This window comes from Bos indicus x Bos taurus, chromosome 7 (assembly GCF_003369695.1).
Source record: "Bos indicus x Bos taurus breed Angus x Brahman F1 hybrid chromosome 7, Bos_hybrid_MaternalHap_v2.0, whole genome shotgun sequence".
In the NCBI taxonomy this organism is placed as follows: domain Eukaryota; kingdom Metazoa; phylum Chordata; class Mammalia; order Artiodactyla; family Bovidae; genus Bos; species Bos indicus x Bos taurus.
The window spans coordinates 14,174,552-14,194,162 of NC_040082.1; the positions used below are offsets into that span (position 1 = coordinate 14,174,552).

At 40.8% G+C, this 19,611-nt stretch overlaps 1 protein-coding gene across 3 annotated transcripts in view; it reads right to left on the reverse strand.

Moving 5' to 3' along the window:
• Positions 1 to 777: 777 nt before the first annotated feature.
• LNPEP (leucyl and cystinyl aminopeptidase) overlaps positions 778 to 19,611 on the reverse strand; it is a 102,530-nt gene continuing 83,696 nt past the window's right edge. Inside the window, exons 14-19 of one of the 3 annotated variants that reach the window (XR_003511724.1) lie at positions 15,280 to 15,464; positions 13,239 to 13,400; positions 10,846 to 10,986; positions 9,885 to 9,966; positions 6,361 to 9,289; positions 778 to 6,246 (exon numbers count right to left, since the gene is read on the reverse strand). Coding sequence is in view for 1 of the 3 variants with exons in the window: in XM_027545543.1 (XP_027401344.1) it covers positions 9,158 to 9,289; positions 9,885 to 9,966; positions 10,846 to 10,986; positions 13,239 to 13,400; positions 15,280 to 15,464 (702 nt within the window). In the remaining 2 variants the exon portion in view is untranslated. Of the gene's footprint in view, positions 9,290 to 9,884; positions 9,967 to 10,845; positions 10,987 to 13,238; positions 13,401 to 15,279; positions 15,465 to 19,611 lie in introns of all 3 variants that reach the window. The other 2 variants (XR_003511723.1, XM_027545543.1) reach the window with 2 other exon arrangements.

Below are 19,611 nucleotides of genomic sequence, written 5' to 3' on the forward strand. Positions count from 1 at the left end.
TTATTAATGGTAATACCTTTTTTTTTTTCTTTAGAAGGCAGCACCCTGTGACGTGTGGGATCTTAGTTCCCTAACCAGGGATTGAACCCGTGGCTCTGTATTGGAGGTGCAGTCTGAAGTGCTGGGCCAGCAGGTAAGCTCTGGTGATATTTTAAAAGTGTATTGCTTCAATGTGTGTTTTTGTATGCCCAGAAATAGTGTCTCAGTTCTTTTACCCCAAACTCTATTTGCCTTAAAATGCCTAACTTTAAGTGCTAACAATTTATATAGAAGAATACTGGTTCTAATTGCAACACCTAAGAGCCTAAGATATTCTCAGTTCTCTCCCAGGAATATTGATGGGAATTAAAACAAGGAACTTCTTACTGTAGATCTGACCAAATGGCTACTCAAGTGACCCGTGTATTTATGAGAATCATTTCATTCTAAAATACTTCCCCTGCACGGAGTGCATCCACGGATGACTTTAACCCCACTCCACCCCAGTGAGTGCTTAGCAGTGTCTGGAGACATTTTTGGTTGTCTCACTGCGGGTAGTGGAGTTGCTATTTGCATTAGAGACCAGGGATGGTGGTAATCATCATACAATACCCAGGACAGTCCAACATAGCACTAATGAGCCTGTGAACCCTTGAGTTACACGAAGTAAAGATACTGGAGCACTGGTGAGACAGGAAACGCTGCAAAAGACAATGAATACGGTTCCTGTTCTGGTACAGCTGAGATCATAAACCACTTTATACGTACTTTTTAAAAGTGAAAATGGTCTACACAATATTTATATTTAAATACTTTTATTTTTATTTCACAAAAAAAGCAACAGTGTTTGCAGGTACACATGCCTTTCAGTCAGTGCTGGTCATATGCAAAACAAGGTATCAGAAGTATAAAGAAAAATAAGCCTTTTCCCTTTACAAGTGACAAAACACAATTTGCATATATAATATTATATATATATATACTATTTTCAAAATCTTTCACAAAAGACAAGATTATGATACAAATTTAGAATTCTACCCACAAGCTCAGATTCAAGAAATTGGAGATCTCTGTAAGTATTTAAATACAAAAATGTGATACCTTCACAAGTTTTGAAGTAACTACTTTTCAAAGTGTTTGAGAGACTATTCTTCACAGCAACATGGAACACTTGGCTTTAATCAAGAAAGCTGTAAGATTCAGTTTTGTCTCAATGTGAGTTTGTTGATTAATGCAAATGTTCCAATTATGCTGTAATTGTCACTTTATACACATGAATATGTTACTGTACTGATGTTTTCTACACTTCAAGTTCTGGAGCATTTCATTCAGCTAAGCCCTGACCTTTACTTCCTTTGAAGTATTTCAAATTAAGAACTGTTGAGAAATACCACTAAATATGACCATGACTAACTCCAAAAAGATGCTCCCTTTTATTTATGGTCAAAGTTAAATGTGGCATGAATAAACTTTTATTTTCCGTACAGCAGCAGGTATAAGTAACAGCAAAGTATAAGCAAAGTTTTCATCACTAGAACCTGAGAGTCTGATATGGTGAATAATGTCTCTTTGCAAATTTTCTAGGAGTCCTACCATTCAATGTTTCTATAACAGTATGGCAAATAACAGTATGGCAAATCTTCAGCATTATATTGGTTATAAATTTCAGAACAAAAAAAAACAGTGCTCAGAAGCTCAGAAGGGAGGGAAGAGAGGGATGGATGGATTTTCCACATGCATTTTCTTTGCGACAGATAAATATGGAGTCGTGACATTTACCATGTGGTGGATGAACAGTCAATGTAAAATATCACTGAAGAATGCTGAAAGTTAACACACAGGTCTGGATGTGTGAAATGCATGCAAAGACAGAGAGCCAAAGAGGCAACATGGGCTCACATTTCCAAGGACACTTGAAGATAACAGCTAACAGCGCAAGCGCTGAAGACAACAAGGAGAAATGAACAGGAATGGTTCAGCTAGTGGAGAAGCGAGAGCGGACGGAGGCAGCCACGCAGAAGAGCTCTGGGGAGGGAAGGGCCAGCACGCCCGCCATGTGCAAGGTGGTGGGAGTCAAAGAGCTTGCCACCCCAATTCTTCTTGGATTAGTTTTGGGGCCCACGTTGTCATTTACTAGAATGATGGCAATAACTCAAAAGATTCACTCCAAAACCCAAAATGATTTCTACCGAGTACAGAAGAATATGTAACTGAAGGAACTGTAGCCAACTGAGTCAGAATCCAGGGCCTCAGAAAGGAGCTACTCTCAGAGGTCTTCAAATGAGTTTGAATGAGTGCCGCTGGGAGATGAACAGCAAAAAAATTTAACCACACCTGAAGTATTGTCTTTTTGACTCTCTGGAATTGCCAAAGAACAGGTCCCTCCCTTCCTACCATTTCATTCAGTGTGAGTCAACCTGAGACCTACTAGATGTGATTAGCTCTCACAACTCAACCATATCCAAGTGTCTTCTCCCATCTTACGGGCTACCTGCCTGGTGCCATTGGTTACCCCACCTCAGTGCTACACCTTTAGCTCAGATGGCAAGGATCTGGTGGGACATTTTTGTTAGATACTCTCAGAGCCCTGCAAGGGACTATTAAAGGAAAGATCCACTCAGAGCCCTGCAAGGGACTATTAAAGGAAAATAATGGGGGAAGAAAAGAAGCAAATCATGTATGTGCATGTATACACTTACATCTTTAAAGGCATATATCTGAGAGAATAAAAACAGCCACAAAATAGTGACTATACTGGCTCCAGCTGAAGGAGCAAATATGTGGGAAAGGAAGAAAGTACGCTGCTCATCCAGGGGAGTCAATTTTCATCAGTTCCCTACATAGCCATGTGAAGGACTAAACACAGAATAAAGCGACAAATGAAAACACTCATGAAGAATATTCCCCCGCCAAAAATATAAATCTCTATAAAACAAGCAAACAACATACAACCCTTCTACTTGCTGTTACCACACAGGCAACAAGGGGAAGGGGAGAAGGGGAGGCTGTCATACACTTCTCCTCAGTTTGCATTTGGTAACTTGACATCCACCCAAAGGACTAGGTATAAAATCAGTAACATGGAAACATGTATATACACTTTTAAAAAGGGCATACCCCATCCCTTCCCACTAACTACTACCCACCCAATAATTTTTCCCTCCAAAAAAAAAAAAAAGATCCTAAATTGTTGAACTATTGCCCATGTAGGCAGTAAGGGAAGGGAGCAGAGGAGATTTATCATACATCTGGACCTCCATGTTTCATTATGTACCTACAGATCCCAGCAAAGGACTGGGCACTAAATGAAATAACACACAAAATGTAGCAAACCTTTATACATTAAAAAAGTATATATATGTGTACACACACACACACACACACACACACCTCTCCCATCCTTATCTCTCCAAAAGCAGAAGCCAAACATCTATTCTTCTGCCACTGCCCAGTGAGGGAAAGGGAGCAGGGAGATCTTTTATAGAATCAATCTCAACTTTCATAAAGTTCCAAAAGAGTCATGCAAAAGACTGGATTCAAGATGAAATGAACACCAAAAGAGGCAGAAACATTTGTATACATTTAAAAATTTATATATCTTGCCTAACAAGCTCATCCCCCATTAAAAACCTCAAAAACAAACAACAGAAAACCAAATCTTCAAGTACTCCTATACTACCGGTATACACAGGCTACAGGAGAAGGGCGGGGAAGATTTATTACACCCCGATCTGGACCTCTGCATTATATTTGATATTTAGGAGTCAAAAAAGACACTAGGCTTGAAATGAAAGCACAAATAAATGCAGCAAACGTTTATACACACACAAAAGCAAACCCAGAAAACCTTCACTGCTCTGCGCCCCGCAAAAAATTCTTCAAAAAACTACACTACTAGTCATTGCCTAGACAGGCAATAAGGGAAGGGGAGAAGAGGAGATTTTTTTCATAGAATGAACCTTAATTTTCATCATGTACCTAAGAATCCATGCAAAAGTTTAGGTACAAAATGAAGTAACAGAAAAAAAAGGAACACAAACATTTATATACATTTTAAAAAGTACATATCCCTATGCTCCCAGGCAAGACAGTGATAGAGGTAAAAATAATCTAGACTGCTCTACAAATATTACCCACAGAGGCGACAAGGAAAGGGGAAGACAGAAGATTTTCCTACATCCATACTGCCACATCTCGTTAGGGACCTATACATCCAAGCAAGGGATAAGTACAAATGGAATAACATGATATTGAAACAAGCACTGCATATATACAGATTTCAAAAGAATATATTCCGCCTCAGTCCCTTCCCAGCCCCGTCCCCTGCAAAATTCTAAAAGCCCAAACTACTTTAAAATTATTGACTACATGGATACAAAGGGAAAGAAGACTGCTCTATATCCAGAACTCTGTGGTTCATTAGCAACCTACCAGTCCAAGTGAAGGAGAGTGAGTGAGTGAAAGGCACTCAGTTGTGTCCAACTCTTTGCGACCCCATGGACTGTAGCCTGCCAGGCTTCTCTGTCCATGGAATTCTCTAGGCCAGATTACTGGAGTTGGGAGCCATACCACACTCCAGGGGATCTTAACCCAGGAATCAAACCCAGGTCTCCTGCATTGCAGGCAGATTCTTTACCAGCTGAGCCATCAGGGAAGCCCCCAAGTGAAGGGCTGGGTACCAAATGAAATACTATAATAAGGAAGTAAAAAACATGAGTATATATTTTAAAAGCATTTACCCTAATACCCACAAAAGAGCCCCTGAAACTAATCAACTACTCTACTAGCCATTGCCCTCTCAGGCAACACGGGAAGGGGTCAAGAGGAGATTGTCATACATGTGGACCTCCACGTCTCATTAGGTACTTTCACATCCTATGAAAAGGACGTAGTACGAAATGATGAGTTATAATACAAAGTTATAGATTTATTTATATACATTAAGTACATACCCCACTGTCTCCCACCTCACAAAACAAAAGCTACTCTAGCTACTGCCCAAAAAGGCAGTAAGGAAAAGGGAAGAGGAGATCTGTCATACTCTGAATCTCCGTTTTCATTAAGTACATATGCATTCATGCAAAGGAACACACCTAAAATGAAATATTAAAAAGTAGCATAACATTTATATACACTTGAATAAAAGAATATACAACCCTCCCCCATCTCTGCCCTCAAGAACAGACTAGATCAAAACAACAGAAACTATAACTACTCACTTACGTCCATACAGGCAACAAGGAGAGGGGTAGGTAAGCATTCGTCATACTTTGGGACCTTCACAGTTCATTAGATCTCTACTTATCCGTGAGGAGGATGAAGGAAATACAAAATCAAACACCCACAAAATAGTGATTTAGATACATTTTAAAAAGTACATACTCTGCTCTTCTCCCACTATGGCCATCTCCTTCCAGAGAAGGAAACCAAGTAACTACTCTGTAGCTGTTGCCCAGGCAGGAAAAATTGAAAGGCTAGAAGAGATTTCACAGGACAATGTCTCTTTCATTTTTCATCAGGATAAACTATACTAAGATGAAAGAATATAAAAACATCAAAACACGTGCATACATTTAAAAAGTATATTCCCCTAAAGAACCCTCAAAGAAATCAATCAACTATTCTATGAGCTATTGCCCACGTAGGCAACAAGGGAAGGGGAGAAGAGGAGGTTTATCATACTTTCGGACTTCCACTTTTCATTTGGTACTTAGTTGCCAATGAAGAGAATGAAGCACAAAATAAAAGAAAGCAAAACCCAGCAAAAGTGAACACATAGGCTTTATAAAATACAAATGGGGATGTAAGGGAGGAAGAAAAGAGTTAATTCCAATTTTTTAAAAAAAGGCAAAGGGGAGAAGAACTACATCATACCTATGAAATTCAGGTCTTGTTTTGCAAACTCAGCCCAGAAATTGCTGTCTGCACATCTCCTGAGATGCATACACCTTCCCTGCACCCCCATGACATACATGAGGATTATGTAAATATTCAGCAACCTGACAACAGATTATCTTTCCATGTGTATTAGATTAAGATGCTCAAAAGCCAACTCAGGAACAGGCTATCTGTAATCCAACAAACTCAGCACTTAACTTTCATTTCTTCCTTTCCAGTGTTCAGAAAGGATTCTGTTCTGCACCCAGGAAGACTGATGTGGCTCAGTATCCTCTATATACCCAGAACTCTTCTGACAGCTCTGTTCCCACTGCGGCTAAAGTACATGTGAAAACATGAATGGTGAAGAACATTAGTGTAAAGAGGAACCTGTGACAGTAAGAACCTCTATATACCCAGAACTCTTCTGACAGCTCTGTTCCCACTGTGGCTAAAGTACATGTGAAAACATGAATGGTGAAGAACATTAGTGTAAAGAGGAACCTGTGACAGTAAGAAAGTTCGTGAACACCAAAACAGTGGCAAACAACATAATTCCACTTAAAGAGATTCATATCGAACAAGATGGAGCAAGGCACAAGCTTACGGTAGCTGCTGACACTACTTCCGTTTAATATATCTAATCAGTTGGTATTAACAAGCGATTAGATATCAACAAACTGAACTCCTTGGATTTCTAGTTTTGTAGCCTTTCAGACTTCCAAAGCCTAAGCTTTTCTTCTACAGTTCCAGATTTCCAATTTTGCCTTTCCTAATAATATGGTATGATGTGTCTTTTTATTAATTCAAGACGACTCTCTCTCTGCAATGAATATAACGCTTGTCAGACAGTACTGAATTGGTCATGGATCTGTGTGCTCATAGAACAAAGAATCGCTGTGCTTCTATCTGAGTTCTCAGAAATACAATGGTGAAATAAAATTCTGGGGGAAAAAACTTCAAACGCTTCAACAACACTTATTATACTACACGGTCTAACCATTATTTAACCTTATATTCCTGACTTAGAGTTGGTTTTTGGAAGCCCTATATAGATGGGATAGCATAACATTAAAAAAGTATGGAATTTCACAGGAAAATCTGAGGTGAGGCCTGTAAATGAAAAATACAATTGGTACGGATCTGGTATTATGGGAATGAATGGCTTTTGAGTACAAAGATAGAAATGGATTTTGACTTACCTCCTTTTTAGCCCATGTTTTGATAAAAGTTTAATTATAACAACCCCCACCCCGTTCCAGACACACACACTCACAGGAAAGAATGATATAATTCAAGACAAGATTTGCCATATGCGGAGCTAACAAATATTATAGAAACAATGTGAAGATGGGCAGACAAAACGAAGAATCTTAAATGATTTTGAGAAGTAGCAAAGTTTAAACTCTGTATCAAAGTGGACTTTAGTAATATGGTTTAAAAAAAAACAACCCAGCAACAAAAAATCCTCCAAAATTTTAGTATTTTTCCCCACTCTAAAAATATAAAAACTCACTTTCAAATATCGACTAAATTATCATTTATTTACTGAAGCACAAGAGTAATAAAGACCTACAATCACCCTAGTTTCAAAAAAACATCTTCAGATGATTCTGTGATTCTCAGATAATAGTATTTTCTACTCTAAATAGAGAGATAAGTGCTGTTTAGAAAACACTAAATTGGGAGAAAACACACTAGGGCTAAAGAAGGTTATCTTTAGTTTCTATTGCCAGTCTTTTCAATTTTGCTATATAAAAATATTTTCATAAAATAAAATATAATTTTATACATAATTCCATATATTCTCACTTGATACCTGCTGAATAAAAAAAAGGTGACCTTTCCCATTGTCTGATTCAGTGGAGTGTTTTAAGTGCTGAAAAATGGGTAAATACCCTTTTTATGTACGTAGGTGTTTTCAAGCAAAATAGAAAGTACAATAAATACTAGGAAGAAAGCTTTTATCCTAAGAATCAAAGAAACACAACAATCTAGGTATAAGTCTGCATAGCTCAAAAAATTCAAGTACAGTATTTCCCCTTTAGAAGGAGTACAATTGCCATATAGTTTTGGATTCTTTCTTTCCTTGGCCATTCCCTATAATCTGTTAGTTTGGCCATTACAAAAGAAAACTTTGATTTTTCAACTAAAGAAAAGTACTGTTTCTGACAGTAGAAAAAATTCAAAGCCCACCATATTAAAATAAACCTAAATCAAGTTATTCCTATCCACATTCTCTTTATTCCTTTAAGGTATTATGGTGAACTTCAAATAAAAATGTTCAATTTCTCAAAGGCCCTATTTTAAAATATACTTCTAATATGCAACTCTATCATATAAAATGAAAAACCACCCAATGGGTATGATTAAGAGAAAGTGTCTGATCTATCAGCCAAAAAGCAACTTAAATAGACTGTAAACTGTAAATCTTAGTAAGAAAGTCATGATAAGAGACACCAGTATTTAAAAAAATGCCATAAATGCAGAAATACTTATTTGTAACACAAGGGATATCTACGGCAGAGAGCGGTAAAGGTGTACAGAGATTTGGAGAATACTGGAATTCATAAGTAAAATAATTAGTGCTAACTCAGTTGGAAATATTTTCCTGAAAGATGAAAAAGAAGGTGTTAAATATTTGGAAAGTTTAATCTTTTGGCCTTGTTATTTAGCTTTACAACAAAAATTTAAAAATTCTGTAGCACCTCACTATTTTTCAGAAAAAAATATAATAGTTATAAACTTTTTCCAGAAAAAAAAGGATTATTCAAAACCCCCAATAAGTAGATCTGCACACCTGAGGTCAGTTCTCTACAGCTGCATGATTCGATGACTTCATTACTATACTTTTTGATGCTAACTTGGAACCACATTCAAATAACATCTATCAACAAGAAGCAACAAATGGCTAACCAACCAGCAGCCTGCAAAGATGGTGGCTCCCATGGTAGCTCTTTCCTTATTTCATGGTGTCAACATTTAGCCAGAAACTGAGAACAGCATTGCAAAACAGATTTTTTTTTCCCATTTGAATATCTTCAAAGTAGAAAAATTACCCACTGTTTTTGTAGACGGTTGGCATACAGGTGAATATAGTTTGGTAATAAATAACTACACACTGCCCAAAGACATTTCAGAAAAGACAGATGAAAAAATACAGACTGGCCCTGAGCAAACTAGAACTCCTAAGAGTGCACACAACTCAGCAGCGATCCTGGTTTCACCGTGGCTTTTGCAAAAGCAGCAGAGGCCCAGTTAACAAGCTCTCTGAACGGGTGATGAGGTACAGGTGTGCATGCTACAGCCAATATGTCAGGGTTTTCAGATTCTTCTCCACCCACTGCATGTTCAACTGAATGACTTCCAAAGCCTCCTGGACACAGCGAAGTCGAAAGGTGGCCTCTGACTGGTTTTCAAAGAATGCCTGGACCTGTAGTTGCACACAGAAGTATTTCAAAAGAAAAGAAAGGCATACCGCAGCTTTGAATATCCTTTTCAAATAAGCTTTAAGTTAGTGATGGTCATGCTGATGTAAAGCTGTTTTAAAAAGGAATTCCCCTTACTCCCACAAGGATGAAGTTTTCAAATTTCAAGTGGGAGGTGGGGTGGGGGTGGTGAGAGTTGGAGTGGGAAGGGTGGAAAGGCCGGAAAGGCCAAGTAACAGTAAATAAGGTAGAGTCTAAAGTTAGGCCTGGGGCCTAATTTTACCCTCTGAATGGAACTCTTCAAAAACAGTCTGATCGCCAATTAAAAATAAACTTGGCATATGTTGATCTTAATTCAAAAAATTATCTGTATCAGATGGGAGACAATGGAATACTGTTGAGAATGGAAGCAGAACTTTTCCTCCTTGCTGTATATCCACCCTTTAGAAACAATCCCAGTGCAGGATCATTAGCGTTGATGAAGGCAGACAGAGAGACGGGACAGGATTTTGCAGGAGAAACCACCATCTGACTAAAACTGAGCACCCTGAGGGCAAAGGGATGGCCGAATCTCCCGGAAAAGCATTTGATACAACCAACCTCAGATAAATGTGCCTTTGTTGCAAACAGGTGAGTTGATCCAGCAACGATACTTTGTATGGTATAGGACCCCAGGTGGAACCTGAAGAAACACAAAGGTAAAGGCAAAAGGCAAAAAAGAATGAGTCAGCTGCTGGTAGGCCAAGTTCCTGAGTGCAAAGGACGTGCTTATTGTAAACTCCACATGCCTGAGGCAGAGTGGAGTCCTGCTCCTGGGAACGGGGCGGGGGGGGGGTGCTTGGTGCATCAGGAGTCACCCCACACACTCCTCTCCCAGTAGGCAGGAGATCCAGAGAAATTAACAGCCCGTGTTTGCCTCAAAAACAGCATCATACACCCAGAAGGTGTCATTACTGATTTAAAAGGAAAAAATGAGTGACTTGTGCTATTGAGCTGGGTCTGAGTTTGTAAACGATCCCTTGGTAATGAGGAGGTGTTTTCAACACATGAAACTAAACAGCTATTCTGAAATAGTTCGTGGCCAAGCCAAGTGAGTTGGCTTCCCTGATGGCTCAGACGGTAGAGCGTCTGCCTGCAGTGCAGGAGACCGGGGTTCGATCCCTGGGTCGGGAAGATCCCCTGGAGAAGGAAATGGCAACCCACTCCAGTACTCTTGCCTGGAAAATTCCATGGACTGAGGAGCCTGGTAGGCCCCAGCCCATGGGGTCGCAGAGAGTCCGACACAACTGAGCGACTTCACTCACTCAAGCTAAGTGAGCTGATGTCGAGCAAGGCTGGGCTTGATCAGTACTATTACTTAAACAAACACCACTGTTACATTGACTCGCATTAAGGAATGTTGTTGACAAATGTGACTATTTCTGTGTTTGTTGAACTTTCACTGAAGCATTTTTCCTCTCACAGCAAAGCGTGACTCTTCTGAACCAATACAACCCTGGGAACTGCTTTCAGATGCAAGGCTTGCGGATACTGAAAATTAGTAACTGTCTGAGAAACTTACTTCTGCACAAGCTTACTCCAGTTCTCTTTGACAAAATCCCAAGCCAGTAAGTGTCCGGGAAAATGCTGGGCCACCGTTCTAATGATAAACGACAGCTTCTGTGTTCGGATGAGATCTCCATCGAGGCTCTTTTTCATTAACCTGGAGAGCAGAGCAGATTGAGCTTCCAAAATAATTATTCATGATGAGGTGATGACTGAATTTAAATTAATACTGGTCTCCTAATTAAAGCTCTGTGGCAATTCAAGAGATACAAGTTTTGGTTCCGTCTAAGCTTCATTAACAGTGAAAACTAGTCATGTTTCTAAATGAAGGAAAAACCAATGAGATAAACACATAAATACACTGTTACATAGTAATAAATTGTTCTTGACGTAAAAGGACATTTAGGGGAACAAAAGGACATTTAGGATATAATTTCCAGTAGAATTTACTATAATTCTGAAAACTGGTACTGTTTTTTCTGTTAAAAACTTTGAGTAGGGACGTATCTTATTGTTCTTAAACTGAGCTGTCATATAAAAATGAAGATACTTTTCAGAATGCACTCAATAAATTGATACTAATATGTGTACTAGATAATGTTCTAAATTACTGAATAACAATGCTTGAAATAGGTCATTACTATCTATCCTAATTTTATAGTTTAAGAAGCTGAGGTTATAATAATTACCCCAGGGACACAGCTATTGCTAATAAATATAAAAGTTAGGCATTTGAACATAAGCATTTACTGTGTGATAATATCTGCTTATATGAGAACACACATACCTCTAAAAGATTGCAGCAATATTTTTAACAGGAAAAAACCCCAACTGCTCATCAAGACATGATGGGCTGAATAAACTATGATAGAGCCATATTATGGAATAATACACAGCTATAAAGAAAAATGGAGTAGGCTTTGCAGCAAATCTCAAGGACTGATCATTCACTAAAAGGAATGTCACAAAACACTGGGTACAGAATAAAGCAGCAAGTGCACAGGCCTGGACTGACAGTGTTAACAGAGGAGGGGATAAGAACAAGACTGAAGGATCGAACAAGAGGTCGTTTTATGTGTTACTCCATTTCTTAGGTACTGTTTAAAGACTTCAGGGTGGAAATTTATCAGCATATTCCTGGTCTAAAACAAAATTATTACTGATTTAAAAACAAAGCCTTTTCTCAGTTTGCTTGGGTCAGAGCCTGGCTACTTACTTTCAAGAAAATGACCATTTACAGTGCATCCTTTGGAAAGTGGGTCTGGGCAGCTGCTGAAGACATCTCGGGGACACTATTATGATTTATCTGAGCAAAACTGTTCAAGCAAAGCAACAAGACCACAGCACCTCCGTCCACCCCTTTTCGGGCACTGACTTTCAAGATGCTTCCGGTGTCTCTTGGCGACTCAGAGCGCCTTTCTCCTGTTCTTCCTGTCGGGAGACCTATTCACTGCCCTTCTTTCTCACATGAGCCTTCCATTCCCAGGTCAGTCATCAGCTGAGTAATTAAAGAGTCTGGCAGATTCACATAAAGGTGTAACCTGAAAGCTTTTACGTAGTACCTTTTCCTGAAGTGTCTGCATTTTAAAAGAGACGGCTGGGACAGAACCGTGCCTTTGCCCAGAAAGAATGAAGCTAGGTGTGGAATTAAAGACAACGTGCCAAGGGAAGGAAGACATTTTTAAGAAGAAAGCAGGGCTGTGACTCTTGGCACCTCCAGTTCCTTCTGGGCATAGCACTGTGGCCTGTGGGGACAGGTCTGGTCCCTGAGATGAACCCCTGCCTATGGGGTCTCCTCACCACCCTGCCCGGGTCAGGCCTGGCCTGTGAGCGAAGGGAGGAAAAGGGGGATCCCCCCCCCAACCCCCGAGGGTCTCCTCACCACCCTGCCCAGGTCAGGCCTTGCCTGTGAGCGAAGGGAGGAAAAGGGGGATCCCCCCCCAACCCCCGAGGGTCTCCTCACCACCCTGCCCGGGTCAGGCCTTGCCTGTGAGCGAAGGGAGGAAAAGGGGGATCCCCCCCAACCCCTGAGGGTCTCCTCACCACCCTGCCCGGGTCAGGCCTGGCCTGTGAGCGAAGGGAGGAAAAGGGGGATCCCCCCCCAACCCCTGAGGGTCTCCTCACCACCCTGCCCGGGTCAGGCCTGGCCTGTGAGCGAAGGGAGGAAAAGGGGGATCCCCCCCAACCCCCGAGGGTCTCCTCACCACCCTGCCTGGGTCAGGCCTTGCCTGTGAGCGAAGGGAGGAAAAGGGGGATCCCCCCCAACCCCTGAGGGTCTCCTCACCACCCTGCCCGGGTCAGGCCTGGCCTGTGAGCAAAGAGAGGAAAAGGGGGATCCCCCCTCCCAAGGGGCTCTGTGGTCTTATGTTTTTGGTTTCCATAGATCATATTCATTTGGTGGCTTCATACCAGTAAAGCTTCCGTACATCCTCTGAGCTGGCAAGAGCTTCGAGTATTTTATTCTTCTCTGCTTCAGAGCCTAGAGAGACGTATTTGCTTAAGAGGAATGACCAGCCTCCCTCAGTTTTTGCTCCAGCTTTGAACACGGTTGTCATGACATCTGTAGGCAGGCTGTAAGACAGGTGGTCTGATATGAGAACAACCAGGAAAAAACACTGAATACAAAGGCAAGAACTGACTAGGGGCAGTGCTCTGGGGGACTGAGCAGGTAATACTAAAGAGTCTTCACTGTATAATTACTTGTCAGGAAAATGATTAATCCCATGGCCGCTCCTTTCCTAGTGATGCGACTAAAAAGCTTATGAATTCAATACAGTAATTAGTTACTGTTCACCCACAAAGAACCAGGCAGGCAACCGGCTGGACGCTGTGAGCAGGGAAGAAGACTCAGACACGGTCACTACCTGCTGGGAGGCTCACGGGCTGTCATCAAGTATAGAACGACAGACGTCGTAACACAGCGCGCTAAGTCCCATGGTAGAAATCTACCAGCAAATGCAGCAGGAGGGGCGAGAGCAGGGGTGGGAGCACAGTCTTCTGTCTTAATAAGATCTCAGAGGGCTTCATCAGGTTACCCCAACACCCTACACCCAAGTCTCCACCTGGTGTTTGAACCTGGAGAAAAGCAATCATCATAAAACACATTTCTACTAACTGCTAATGCCACCTGCTATGTTTTATTCCTAAATTAAAAGATACCTGCTTGATGCCTCAGGCTATTAGGAGGATGGCTATCAAAAGCCCAGAGAATAAATGTTGTCAAGGACGTGAGGAACTCTTGTACACTGCCGGTAGGAATGGAAAGCAGTAAAGCCCCTCTGGAAAACATTATGGGGATTCTTGTAAAATAGATATAGAACTACCACATGACCCAGCGATACCACTTCTGGATATGAAAGAAATGAAGCAGGTCTCAAAGAGGTATTTGTACACCTATGTTCACAGCAGCATTATTCACAGGAGCCAGAAGGTGGAAGCAACCTAAATGTCTATCAGTGGATGAAGAGATAAAACAAAATGTGGTATATACATCCAGCGGGTCACTCAGCCTTAAAAAGAAAGGATATTCTGACATTTGCTACAACATGGATGAATCTTGAGGACATTATTAGGTTGTCTATGACCAACCTGGACAACATATTAAAAAGCAGAGACATTACTTTGCCTACAAAGGTCCGTCTAGTCAAAGCTATGGTTTTTCCAGTGGTCATGTATGAATGTGAGAGTTGGACTATAAAGAAAGCTGAATGCTGAAGAATTGATGCTTTCGAACTGTGGTGTTGGAGAAGACTCTTGAGAGTCCCTTGGACTGTAAGGAGATCTAACCAGTCCATTCTAAAGGAAATCAGTCCTGAATTTTCATTGGAAGGACTGATGCTGAATCTGAAACGCCAATAGTTTGGCCACCTGATGCAAAGAACTGACTCCTTGGAAAAGACCCTGATGCAGGGAAAGACTGAAGGCAGGAGGAGAAGGAAATGATAAAGGATGAGATGGTTGGATGGCATCACCGACTCGATGGACATGAGTTTGAGCAAGCTCCGGGAGTTGGTGATGGACAGGGAAGCCTGGGGTCCCAAAGAGTCGGACATGACTGAGTGACTGAACTGAAAGCCAGGCACAAAAAGACACTTTCTGTATGATTTCACTTATATGAGGTACTTAGAGCAGTAAAACTCCTACAGAATCCCTTGGCTGCCAAGGGCTAGGGTGAGGAGAAAATGGGGAGTTTTGCAAGGTGGAAAAGTTCTGATGATTCGTTGCACAACCATGTGAATACCCTTACACTACTGAACTGCACACTTAAAAATCAGGATACTAAAGTCTATGTGGATTTGATCACAATTAAAACAAGTCTGGTTTGAGAATCAGGTACATAGAGTTCACCTACTTAACGCTCGGCTTTATAACCTTTATGATTCAGGACATAAAGATCCTGGATGCACTACATGCTGTGGGGCCCACAAGAGCGAGAGAGAGCACACATCACCTCTGAGTGCCATTGGACGCCATCCAGTCAAAGAAGAGCTTCAGGGCAGCAGCGCTGCAGTTCTCCAGCCTGTGCGCGCAAGCAAAGTCCAGCAAGACCGACCGGAGCTCTCGAGTAGATGGGGTGCCCTCGTCAGTCCAAGTCTGCTGTTGGATTTGGCTTTGAAGCAATTTAAATACCTTGTTCTAGAGAGACAGAACGGATTATAACAGAGTAATAACAATGACGGCAACCGGGAAAATCAGGACAAGAGCTCTTCTTTTCCTACACTTACCCAAAAAAGAAAAAAAGGGGGGAGGGACATAGATATTACTCATTTAAATAACAACTGACATGAAGCTCACATGTTGTTGGGATGAAACCATTCAATATCACTGAGGCTATAGATAAGGTTGCTATAGCCAAGGTGGACCTAATGACATAGGACAGAAAGAATTAATGACTGTGCAGTAGGGAACCTTTCTTCTGTGTATACTCAGCTAGAAGTTGCTTTCCTGCCAAGAAGTATCATCTATAACCACTGCTGGAAGAAAGCTGAAACTTCCTGACCTGTTGACTTTAGCATCCATAAATCCATTAAGCAATGAGAGAAAAATAGAATGTGCAGGTGCTTCAATGTTTCTGAATCCATTTTTAAAGGAATATTTAAAGTATCATCTAGCTTGATGCTCTAACAAGTTAATCTAATCAAATTAAGAAAATGATGCCTACAGGGAAGAAAGGTTGTTTATAGTCATTTTTCCTCCTTCCCCAGCTTTTTATTTGAAAATTTTCAAGCCTGCAGAAAGGCCACAAGAATAGTAAAATGAATAGCCATATGTCAGAGTCACTGTTTTGTTAATACTCTTACATTTGTGTATAACACAAATATACACACACTTGGTTTTCTGGTTTTAGTTCAACCATATGAAAGCAAGTTACAGATATCATGAGATTCCATTTATAAATAATTTAGCATGCAAGTCTCAGAAACAAGGATATTCTCCTACGTAACCACAATACCTTATATCACACTTAAGAAAATTACCAGTTATTCAGTAAAATCATCTACAATTAAAGTCCATTGTTATAATTACCTCTGACTGAGATCTCATTCTTAAATAAGTATTTATGGTATTAAGGCTTCCCTGGTGGCTCAGTGGTAAGGAATCCACCTGCCAACGCAGAGACATGGATTCTACCCCTGGGTCAGGAAGATCCCCTGGAGAAGGAAATGGCAACCCTCTCCAGTATTCTTGGCTGGGAAATCCCATGGACAGAGGAGCCTGGTGGGCTACAGTCCATGGAGTTGAAAAAAAGTTAGACACGACTTAGCTACTAAAACAACAACAACAATGGTTTTAAGAAACCAACAGATCTCTCATTTCTTTTTCATCTCCTCCCATGACAAAAGCATGAAAGCTGTTCATAATGTATGGAACTATTTCCATACTCCAAGCTGTGCTGGAGGGAAGGAAAAGAGGGCATAGGGAGCTTTAAAAATCATCATGTCAAATATGCATTTGTGAATGTCACCAAAATCCTAATATAAAAATGCTTATAGGTGTTTTTAAGATAACTTTCATGGCAACAAATGAGGAGGATCAAAATGAAAGCAGTTCACAGACGTGCCCTCCCGCAGTGTTCTTGGCACAAGCGGGTTTTCTGTCACTGGCACTGGAACTGTACCACGACCGGTCTTACTTCAAGCACCACAGATGACCGTGTACAATGCCTCTTAACTGCCCTCCAAACTAGTTCAAACTCTTCACAGAGCATAATGTTCTTCTAGAGTGCCTCTGTCAGTACTTAAAATGAATCCTAGTAGCAAAGTTTTAAATTGCTGAGGCCTTTTTTCTCAGCAGACCTTTCTCTGAGGTCTGAGTAAGTCTCTTGTGGAGCTGACTATGAGAGTGGTTTTGAAAAAAGCCTCCGTATAAGAAGAAGGATGCGAAGTTTGTAATAACAGGTCAACTCCCTTCTGTTTGCTTGTTTCAAAGGCAATGAAACAGCGAACAGATGCCCTGTGGAATGAGCGCAGGCTTGCAGTCACGGGAGGGTGTGAAGTGGTGGGAAAGGCTACTTGCCACGCTGACTGATGGTGCACGGAAGCTAACAGCAGTGTGGGCACCCCTGCAGCGTGCCCGTGACTGTACCGCACACGCTGTCTTCCGCTGGCCTGACCTCAGTGGCATCACGATGCTGCTGCTGCTGCTAAGTCGCTTCAGTTGTACCCGACTCTGTGCGACCCCACAGACACCAGCTCACCAGGCTCCCCCATCCCTGGGATTCTCCAGGCAAGAACACTGGAGTGGGTTGCCATTTCCTTCTCCAGTGCATGAAAGTGAAAAGTGAAAGTGAAGTCGCTCTGTCGTGTCTGACTCCTCGCGACCCCATAAACGGCAGCCCACCAGGCTCCTCCATCCATGGATTTTCCAGGCAAGAGTACTGGAGTGGGGTGCCGTTGCCTTCTCCGGGCATCATGATGGCATTATGACAAATGAAAGAGTGACAAGCTACTCATAACTGTCAAACAGAAACAAAGTTAGAATGAGACACAAAAAAGAAACCCCCCGTACTTGCAAAACCATTAACAACAACAACAACTTAGTGGAGAAAAATGGCAACCACTCTTGAGAGTTTATACTAAAACAAAGAAAGCAGTGGGGAAAACGGCACTTCAAAATTCTGGAAGCGAGGGAAACCTCAAGTGATGCTGTAGCCAATTCCTGGGCATTTACTCCTTTGCAGTTATGGGGTGTAACTTTCTTACTTAAGGCCCATACCCAAGAGTCAAGGGGAAGTCCCCAAACTGTTGATTTTTAAATATATTTCAGGGGAATTCCCTGGTGGTCCAATGGCTTGGATTCAACACTTTCACTGCCAGACCCCAGATTTGAGCCCCGATTGGGGAACTAAGGTCCGGCAAGCTATGCAGTGCAGCCAAAAAAAAAAAAAAAAATCAAATGATAACATAAATGACTTTATTTAAAAAATAATAGTTCTGTTTTTAGAAAATTTCAATTATAAATTTCAATTAAAAATTTCAATATTTTGTAAGTAATTCAATATTTCAATTTATTCAATATTTCAATAATTTCAATATTTTTGTAAGTAATCGAGGTTATTTTAATGTAATAGACCACAGAAAGTGCTTCAAATCATCTTTCCCTTTTATAAGTAAAATTCAACCTGTTTTTTCATTATTCTACATTAATTTTTTGAAATCTAAACCCATTAGGTATCAGAATTCAATCCTCTGATTTCATAAAGTGAAGATGGTAGGGAGAGGGAATAAATTGATGAGTCATACAATGCATGTACATGCAGTAAAATGCAACAACAATGACACAGGATGACTTTAAAAATAAAACAGGGCAGGATGCTGGCCCTTATGTTATTTATTACATTTTGATTTACTGCTTTAATTTTACACTGATGTTCCCAGGGAGTTCTTTCTTGGGTCAGCTGAGCTGCTTAAAAGTGAAGTGTCAACTTTTATTACAAAAGGTTTATCCCACCAGTTCCTCATATGTAAAAGAACGAGAGTTATAAGTGATGAAACAGGAATATGGCTGAGATCAGATTTTAGTATCAGATGTGAACAATTTGACACAATTCAAATATGCCTCCAGACTCCAGCCATCACATATTAGAGCAGACATCACAAAATGTGATATATAGGTAATGTGTGTTACACGGGTCTGTGTAGCCTAAATAACAAAATGACCAATAAATGCACACAATGCTCTCAGGACACTAACTTAAAACATTAATCTGTCATCAGTCTTAATCACAACTACTACTGATGATTGGATCCAAGGTCTCAGAAGGTTCTGCCATTCCAATCTCATCTACAGTGGGTCAAATTTCATATCTTGAGAATTTTGATCCTATTCGAATGCCCTAAGATCAGAACAAGAATTTTAGAGACAGAATTTCTTGTTCCTGAATTAAAGCCATCATGACTTTTAACTGTCATAACTTTTAATTCATCATAACTTTTAACTGTCATGCCAGTCAAGTGCTTGAAGACGTACAATGGTAAAAGGTCTCATAAACACACACTAAGCCTCCTGTTCCGATTCTCTAACCACCAGTCTCACGGACTGGTACGTTCCACCACGTCCTGAGTCAACACATACTTGCCCGGCAAACTGGAAATCATCATTTGAGATGAAGATGCAGAGTTAGCTGAGTGCCACAGCAGGAAGATATTCAAAAGATCTAACTGCTAGAATTGAGTTCAGCATCTGAGCTTTCAGCACATAGCCAGCCTGAATTAACTATCAAATGCCTCCTGACACCAGGCCCTCAACACATTAATGGAGAGAGACAGAAGAGGGACTTATG